The sequence below is a fragment of the Papaver somniferum genome, chromosome 9 (assembly GCF_003573695.1).
Source record: "Papaver somniferum cultivar HN1 chromosome 9, ASM357369v1, whole genome shotgun sequence".
NCBI classification, from domain to species: domain Eukaryota; kingdom Viridiplantae; phylum Streptophyta; class Magnoliopsida; order Ranunculales; family Papaveraceae; genus Papaver; species Papaver somniferum.
Genome location: NC_039366.1, coordinates 15103497 through 15113644, shown reverse-complemented (window position 1 = coordinate 15113644; position 10148 = coordinate 15103497). Strand labels below are relative to the sequence as shown.

At 36.0% G+C, this 10148-nt stretch overlaps 1 protein-coding gene across 1 annotated transcript; it reads right to left on the bottom strand.

Annotated features, from left to right (window-relative positions):
* Nucleotides 1-1223: 1223 nt before the first annotated feature.
* Nucleotides 1224-7042, bottom strand: LOC113311444 (cytokinin riboside 5'-monophosphate phosphoribohydrolase LOG7-like). Its single transcript, XM_026560282.1, has 2 exons — nt 7024-7042; nt 1224-1750 (listed from the first exon to the last, which is right to left on the bottom strand). The coding sequence occupies exon 2, from the start codon at nt 1710-1712 to the stop codon at nt 1224-1226; it is 489 nt and encodes a 162-aa protein (XP_026416067.1). The 5' UTR covers nt 1713-1750; nt 7024-7042.
* Between the last annotated feature and the right edge of the window lie 3106 nt (nt 7043-10148).

The window sequence follows — 10148 nt, the reverse complement described above, 5'->3', positions numbered from 1 at the left end:
CTTAGTAGACTAAAAATCAAGATATAGTTTTGATCACTTAACATTCACAACAAGCTTGAGATCGCAAAACTTTTGGGTTGAAACCGAGCAATGCTTTAACAAGGTAGATCTATCCTTTATTCCACTGTGGTATGTAATGAAATAATACATTCTTTTAAGAATAAGAAGGGGGAAAGGGATGAATGACTTTGAAATTAGATATTGACAAAGCTTATGATATGGTCAATTGACAGTTGCTTATTAAGATTATAAAAAGTATTGGTTTTGCCGATACTTTTGTTAATTGGATATGATAATTGGATATGGAGTTGGATTAACAATGAATCTTTTCAGTTTCTGATCAATGGTTTTCCTAGTAAGAGTTTTAGACATTCTAATGGTTTAAGACAGGGTATCCTTTGTCCCCCTTCATGTTTATCATATGCATGGAATCTCTTTTTAGAGTCATCAATGACGGATTTAGGATGCAAGATTTTACCGGTATTTTGTGGATAGAGTTGCTCCTGCAGTATCTCATTCGTTGTATGCAAATGATTGCATTATTTTCCTCAAAGCTAGTTATAAGAATGCTTGTGACCCCATAGCTATTTTAGACAAGTTTTGCATGTGGTTTGGACAGAGAATAAGTGATGCCAAACCTACTTTGCGCACTTATGAAAATTCCAAAACAATTGAAGCTTTTCTATAGGTATGGCAACTGCACTTAAGGTACAAGTTACACAAGCTCCAGGTAAGTATCTTGGTATTCCACTTCAACAGAGTAGAATAAATCTTAAGACCTTGAACACGGTAGGTATAACCAGGTCAATCTTAATTATATCGGTTCTAGACCCTATCTCAAATCATGTGATGTTAATGCTGAAACTTCCAAGGTATTTTAACTAGATTGAATAAATATAAAAGGAATTTTCTCTGTGGAGGTGATAAGGACAAGAGAACCGTATATAAGTTGAAGTGGACTTGGTATTAGAGACCTATAGCTTAAACAACCTGGCCTTGCTGGCTAAAATGGCAGGACTGTTTCGACTAACCACGAGTCATGTTTCCTCCCTTCTCAAGGCCAAGTAAACATAGTATATCAACCATTTAACTATGTGCATGAACATTTAAAAAGAAAACTATATACTAGCTAGTCTATCAAAACCTCCAAAAGAAATACCATTAAAGAATTAGTGTAATAGATAACCAAGTGCAGAAGTCATAATTGAACCACCGTATCATTACTACGTAGAAACTCCTGTTGTTGATTCCGGCTCCCATACCAAACTTGTTGTTAACTCATCGTACTCTAGCACAAACTCTTCAAGTCCTTCCACCAATTGCTTGGCAGTTTCAGCAGAAACGATAATGCGACATGCAGAACGACATGCAGAAGGAGATATAATCCTATCAGAAACTGCTTTATTATCTATAAAAGACAACAACCAGTTGTAAAACCCATCGACGTTTAAAAGTCCCACGGGTTTACGGTGGATTCCAAGCTGAGCCCAAGTAACGGCTTCAAGTATTTCTTCAAAGGTACCATATCCACCAGGAACAGCAATAAAAGCATCAGCATGACGAGCCATCTCGGCTTTCCTTTGGTGCATACCAGAAACAACTCTAACTTCTCCAACACTCTGACCAGTTAACTCTTTAGGCTTTAGAGCTTTTGGAATAATCCCTAAAACATGGCGCCCGCCATCATGAACAGCCTTAGAAACATGACCCATGAGTCCAATACTACCACCTCCATAAACCAAATTAATCCCCGGAGGAAACGAACCAGTGGAATGAGTCACTAGGCATGGGCTAAAATTGATCTTGCTAATAAGTCCGGTACCGGTGTAGTAGATGGAAGGGTAAATTTGGTATATGGCAATTCTCATTTGTTGCATGCTAGTACCACTGGTGCTCAGGTATCACACGGGTCTCAGGTATCACACGGGTCTCGTTCGTACCAAGGGGCTCAGTCTTTACATGGGACAAGGTCAACAATGGTATGAATAACCAAAAAAATTGATCATTGGTTAAAGGGCCCATGCCAGTGTGCGTATTCAAAACATAAGCATTTTGGTTTTCCGTTTGTGTATTCATGTAACTAAATAACTCATCTCAATGGAATCCTTCTCCTTCTCTATTTTTTTTGTCTTCTTCCTTATAATTTACTGAAACGTTATCATGCAAGATGTTGTACCATGGAGCTATATCAGATGGATTGATTTTTTTTCTATTTTTTTTACTACACGGATTAACGTCAAGCTAATGTGGAAATCGCTGGAATCAAATCAAATAAGTTGGACCTGTTTTGTGTTTTTTTTTCACTGTTCTTGATTTTGGCATATACATTGGGTATATTAAATATGTGGCAAAAATTTATTTAATCAGGAATTAAGTGAAAATTGATTTAATTAAGAATTAGGGGTTATTTTGATTTATCGTTTCTAATCAGAAATTACTTTGTATATTATTTTGTGGTACTGTGTATGTACTAATTATAATTAGGCTTAGGCATTACTTTGATTAATCTAATCTTATTTCTTAATCTAATCGTTTGTAATTTGGGATTTGGGAAACGGATCTGTTGTTCGTGAAAGAAGTAAAGGGGATCTGTTGTCTGCTCAATCCCAAAAAAAATTGTCCCAAAAGAAAATGGGTGAAATAGGAAAGCCTGTTCATATGACACCCACTAATAATCGATGAAATATGAGTGCTCTTTGTAAGATTAATTTAATCTTTGTTCATACGCTGGGATTCAATGTGTTCTTATCTTCGCATGGAGATTGGTTCGCTTTAACCCGAACCAACTCGGCCCCGATCCAGCGAACCAACTCAGCCCCGATCCAACGAACCAACTCGGGTCCAGTTCCAGTTCCAGGATGGTTTTGGGGCGTGCGCGAGTAAGTTTGTACCAGTTCTGCATATATACGGTGGGAACCAGAAATGTGAGGTATGTAACTAAAACCAATGTGGGTTTTTACATTGAATACCTGATGGGATCATTTTATTTTTTTTAGAACATGCCTAGTTCTGTTTTTTTTCTTAAGATAAGTCCATACTATATAAAGGGTCAATTTAAATTATTTTTGTTGATCTCAATCATTAAGAATTTTGAACTTAATGCTATTTTGTTCTCTTGAATATGAAATTGACTATAGTTGAATGTGGTCTATTGTTTAATTGGTTGTACCAACTCTATTGCAAATATATTTATTTGGGGTTTAAAAGTACTTGAGCACCATTATTGTGTATTTGATATTTTCTTCCCAAATTTGAATGTTCTGTGGGATGTAATCCGCTTGCTCGACTATTAAAGAGTCGGTAGTTTCAAAACATACGTTCAAATAAAATCACATGTATTCCAATTTTTGTGGAAGAACTCACAAAAGCTGATATGAGTCATAAAATTTCATTTCTCTACTGCATCCATAATACTAACGAACCGGAATATGTTGAAGTATGAAAACAAAAGTACTACCTTTAGGAATGTATTCAACCTAAAGTAATTGGTTGACATGTGTAGTGAGATTCTCTTGGAATATTGAGATAAAGAAATTTCTCAAATTAAGCTAAATGTAGCAAAATTGGAAATGAAAAAAAAAAAACCAAATTAATGAGGGTTAGACGTACCGACTCATATAAAGCATGTGAAAAGGGACATATATTTTTTTCCCCGGTAGTAATGACACCAAAGTATAAGTATCAATTGAACATGGGATCAGCTAAAATCTAATTCTAGCTCCCATCATAAATAAAAGAGTTGGAAACGCATCTGGTCATAGGTGTTGGTATATACAATGTAATGTGTATGTATATCATAGTAACAACCAATTTTCACATCAACTTTAATGGCAACAAGAACTTTGCCTGGCCAATCGAGCGCAACACTGCCCATTTTTTTTTTCAAGATAGAACAAAGACGTCGAAAAATCTCTAGATGTACCAAGAGATAATCACACCTTGTTAAATTCCCCAAGTAACCCATGCAAATGGATATCATGTGGAGCATCAAAATGATGAGAATGTAATTGATTGCATCTTTTGTAATCTCCAATATATTTAGAAGAAAATATATTTTAGAGAAACTAATGAGTCAATCTAGTGCAATGTAATTCACTATAATATTTGGATTATTGAATCCATATTGACTCCGACAATGAAATGTTGGAAACTGACTCGTACAGACGTTGGGTATAACCATAAGGAAACTTTGGTTGTGACATGATGATTGTTTTGAAACAACTCATACAAATATCACTTTATTTGAGTGAACGAAAATGGGAAAAAGATTGACAGAATGCAAAGTGACGGCATATCTCTCAAAAGTGTTTTCTAAATTACTAGATGCACAACCCCCCCTTCCCATTATGCTTTTAGGTAAGAAAGCATATCACTCATTTTTACAATGTCTTCAGTAAAACAGGATCGAGACCATCCTAAGATGCAAATGGTAAAAATTCCATATTACATAGAAAACAAGGTGAAATTTAGAAAAATATTCATGCAGAAAGCGGACCATTAAAGTGAATGATGGATCTGGTGAATGTTTGACATTTTGGACTAGTTATAGTTCCCAAGAAATTTGCGTTTGAAAACTCCTAGCACATATCACACAATTAAAAGTGCAAAGGCTAACCACCCTTGTTAATGCTATAGAATTTACATCAAAAGGACCTGATGAATATTGCATGTTTAATAGGATCAATATAGAGCATCTTATACCCAATGGTCTCGCAGAGGCTACCATCAAAGGTTACAGATGGTGTCTAAGGAATAGGTTATGCGTACCAACCTACCTTTTATTGCTTTGGGGATATGCAATATTACGCACATCTTTACTTAATTCGTTTTAGAACCCAATATTAGTCAACCTTTTCTGCGTACCAGTTGGTAACTGAATTTAAGCCTGACATTTGTGTTCTTACCCATTTTGGTTGCAGTATATATGTGCCATTATGAGTCCACATCGTACTATGATGGGTCACGAAATGATTAAGTAATTTTGGTGGATATTTACTCTCAACAATTATCCGCATTTTAAAAACTTTGGCAGGAGATCTCTTACTGCTAGATTTGCAGGTTATCACTTTAATGAGACAGTCTTCCCGTCGTTAGGGGGAGATAAGAAAGAAAAAGTATTTTCTAAGGGAACGACATGAATTGTCGTGGTGTGTTCCCACTATGTCTCATATTGATTATTGTACTCCACAAATGTAAATGTGAAGTGACAAAGAATAATCAATTTTTAGAATGGGAACTGATGTCGTTAAAGTGACAAAATCACACATACCAGCTGCAAATATTCCTACAAGGTTATAAATCCTCAGTATGGGGTACACCATAGACTTAGGAGTTGCAACTACACTTGGTGGAAGTGTAGTTGAGGCCGTGGCTCCATAAAGGAAGATGGAGAGACCACTAGATTCGATCAATGCTCACTTAGAAAGGAAGTATATGAGTAAGGCACATATCATTAATGAAATCATCTCATTTTATTGTCTCTGACTATGTCCATGAATCAATACTGGAGGACGCTCCGAAGTTTTAAATGATTCCAGAGAACAATGAAATCCTGACGGATTATGAGAATACACATGAGTCAATGGAAGGATCATGCGTGCACAGTGATGATATAATCCATAAATAGTTGCTCCAGAAATAGAGCACAATGAGATCGAACCATGCTTTATTTTGATTAATTTCAAATAAATAGCATATTTGGCCTGCACAATCCAGGTAGAACTTAGTTCTTTGGAAAATATACGGGTATTCGGTGTGGTAGTGCTAACCAACCAAGTGTAAAGCCTATTGGACATACATAATCAATTTGTCATAAAGTATAATAAGAAGAAAGTAGTCTTAAAGTAAAAAGACTCTCCTTGTGGCGCGAGGTTTCTCACAAATCTCTGGAATTGTTCACTTGTAATGAACGTTATAGAGTTCCGCTAATTAGTTAGCTTGGTAATTTCAATAGAACTTGAAATGCATCATATGTATGTGGTTGTTACGTATCTCTGAAAGAATCAAGAGATAAAAGATATTTACAAAATTACTTGATAGACTTTTGTTTCCCAAATCAAATGACTCTAAACCACATAGTACGTTTATAGTTAGATAGAACGCTCACTTATAGATTCAAGCAATCAGGCGGATGTGGTATGCCCGTCTAAGTGACTATTTTATTTGGAGGGGATAGACAAGTAAGTTATTTCTCCTTGCGAATTCATAAGAAAGTTCCTAATTTGGAATTATAACTATTCATGTTGATGGTACAGACATGATGTATACTCTTGATGTAAAAAGAGACCTTAAAAGTTATTTGAAATCCGAATTTAAGATGAAAAATCTGGGGAAAGCTCGACCGAATACTGAGCTTGTGGTATATTATTACACCAGTTGGCATATGTCTAAATTTTCTCAGGCAATTTAACAAAGACATGCATCCTGATAGCACTCCCCCGATTAGTCGAGGTTCAAATGTAAGTAAGTGACCATTTCGTCTAAAGGAAGATGACGAAGATGTATTGGGAGATGAAATTCCCATATCTAAGTACAATATACGCATTTTTGTACTTAGTATAATTAATAATATACTCAATTTAATTTTACACCCTCATGGAACTTGTTAGCTAGATATAGCTCGCGCCAACGCAACGTCATTGGAATGGTACAGTAAATATAATCATGTACTTAAAAGTAACACTTGACATGAGTTTTTTTTATCCCTGCAAAGACATAAAAAGGAATGCTAATGAAAGTGCAATCCAAAAGTTGTTGATTATGAAGTAAAAATAATCTCTTCTCCAATGAAAGTAATTATGGGGGAGATACGGTAGACTATTTTCTAGGTCATTACCGATATTCAGTTTCGAAAAGTACATGACTGAAGGAACTGTCTGGTACAACTCTGAAAGTAATCAGGAGGAGATGCCGACATCAGGGGGAGGATCCAAGGATATGATGTCGACATATTTTACTTCGAAATTGAAGTTGTGTTGTACGCTTTTTTCCTTCGATCGAGAATAGTTTTTCCCAAAGGGTTTTGTTTCTCGACAAGGTTTTTAGCGAGCCAACACTATAAACATCAAGTATGTTGAACGCTGAAGACATAAACATCGCCGTTGATATTACTGAAAATATCTGAATCAAAGAAATGAAACGCGATAGTCTGTTAACAACGTAACTTCCGGAATCAACATCATGGTCTTATAAACATTCAAGTCACAAAAGTTAAGTGTGATAAACTCATTTTGACTGCATTAGACTAATGAAAATTTTCTGACATCAGGGGGGGCATATAAAGGTGTGTTGAACTCTTTTCCTTCACCGAGTTTACTTTTTCCCACAGATTTTTGTTGCTCGGCAAGGTTTTTAATGAGACAACAAAAAACGTCGGGAATGTAATTTCCTATCTAAGGCTATTGTCTTTCCCACGAGGATTTTCTGCCTTAGGAGTTGTGAAGCAACTTGTCAACTTCAACAGAGCAAAGTGATCATCTACAACGGATCAACTTTATTTGCATCTGTCACGTTGTACTCTTTTCCCTTTATTAAGGTTTTAATGAGGCAACATATTCGAGTTCATCTATGTTCTAAGTTTACTTAATATTGTACTCTTTTTCTTTAGTTCAGGTTTTGTCCCTTTGGATTTCCCTGACGAAGTTTTAACGAGACAATTAACTTAGACTCATCGATCTTTTAAAATCGTATTGCATGTGATGAACTACATGTAAAGTACGTGACAACATGTGAAGTACTACATGTGAAGAGTTTTACCAAGGTTTTATCCCACTGGATTTTTCCTTGTTAAGGTTTTAATGAGGCAACATATATGCATCCAACTATATTCTAAGTTTACTTAATATTGTCCTCTTTTTCTTTAGTTCAGGTTTTGTCCCTTTGGGTTTCCCTGACGAAGTTTTAACGAGGCAATTAACTTAGACTCATCGATCTTTGAAGATCGTATTACATGTGATGAACTACATGTAAAATACGAGACAACATGTGAAGTACTACATGTGAGAGTTGTACCAAGGTTTTGTCCCACTGGGTTTTTTCCTTGTTAAAGTTTTAATGGAGCAATTGTCTTAGATAAAATAGTCATCAAGAAGAGAACTACATTTGAAGACCTACATCTGAAGCACTGTTTGTGAAGCACTGCGTACGAAGTTCTGTCGAACCGAACAAGGGGGAGTGTTAAAGGGCCCATGCCCATGAGTGTGCGGTCCAAAAACATAAGTATTTTGGTTTTCCCTTTCCCATGTATATAGATGATATTGTATCCATGTAAATAGATAACTCATCTCAATAGAATCCTTCTCATTCTCTATTTCTTTGTCTTCTTTCTTATAATTTACTGCAAAATCATTAATGTTAACAAGTCACGGGACTCGTCTGTCTCTGGGTATGGGGATAAAATTTTGAATCTGGAAACTCGTGCTCGACCAATGCATAGGTAAGAGACAATTATTGAAGGGCAAATAAAAAATTTGAAGAGCAGCTCATCTATAATGGGATTTAGTCTCTCTCTTGTGAAAAACAAAATTCTGGTCCAAGATGTTGGGCTAAGACAAAAATAAGTGGGAATTTTACGAAGAAATATTTTTTTGGGACCATGGTTTTTTTTGGGGGGGCCATGGTCCTATTAGGCCACCTACCCTATAATGTTAAGGGATGTCCTAAAATCAGATGAGATTACTAATTTGGCCCTTACCCTAATTATATTAACCCTAACCTAATAACTACATCTAACTTAATCAAAAATAAAAACCTAAATATAATCCTAATCTAACCTAGCCGCACAACAAAAAAAAGAAAAAACAGTTTTGAGGAACTGTTCTCCTCTTCTTCTTTCCTCTTCCCCCATTTCAACATCATCTTCATCGATTAATCGTCGATTCATAAAATTTTCATCGTCGATTAATCAATCGACTATAAGAATGGTTCTTCGAAATAAAACTAATAGACTCCCAGGAACAGGTCCCCCATTAGGACATCTATCAAATCAGCTAAGTGATTTTGAGATTCATAAAGAAGTGGAAGAGCCAAGTGAATCCATAATCCAATATAATAGACGCAGTAAGAAGCCTGATTCTGTCATGGGACCGATTCGCAGGTATTTTCCAACAAACCCATACTTTTAATTTGATTTTGATTCGTTTAATTGAATAGAAATCATCAAAATGGGGTTCGAATGGGAGCTACAGTGCGATGATCGGTTAGGAAGACTTTCTAGAAAACCCTAGTTTGTTAACCGAACTTCCTGAAAGGAAGAACACGAAGAACAGTTCGGTTTTATAGGATTCAAAACCGGGTCACTGAACTGCCAGTTCGGTTAGTTCGCAAAAAAGCCTAAAACTTTTTTCTAACCGAACTTCACCAGTTTTGCAACAATTTTTTTTTCACTTGTAACCGAACTGTGCAATTTTGCCCGCTATTTTGAGTTTTTGTGTAACCGAACTGAGCTATCTTGTTCGGTTGGTTCGCATAATATTCTAAAACTATTTAGTAACCGAACTTTTCCAAAAAAAAAACAAATTTCAATATAACTGAACTATGCTATTTTGCCCTATATGTTGAGTTTCAATTTAACCGAACTTGTCCAACTATGTTGTGTTGCATACACATGGAGTTCAGTTTATTCGCAAAAAACCTTGACAAACCGAACTCTTCAGCATTTGCACACATGTGGAGTTCGGTTTGATCGCAAAAAACCTTGACAAACCGAACTCTTTACTATTAGTGACCAATGTTGAGTTCGGTTTATTCGCAAAAAACCTTGACAAACCGAACTCTTCAGTATTTGCACACATGTGGAGTTCGGTGTGTTCGCAAAAAACCTATTCAGACTGAACCTTACACTGAGAACCCTTATGTTGCATCTAATTTATTCAATCATTTATCGGTTAAACTAATATATTTTATTTTCTTGATTAGAGGAAAACAACCTTTACTGGAAGATCTGAGAACTCCCACGCCTCGAGGAAAAGTACATTGTGGTGCCGGTAAGCGTGGAACCAAAAATGCTAAGTATGGAGGTGGGTCATTACCGGGTGTTGTCATCCAAGATGGTGTCAATAGAGATAATGTTGACAACGTAATCCAACAAGTTAATGAAGAGATTGTGGAAGAGGTGGGCAGTCAAGAACATAATCAAGGTGGAGAAGATG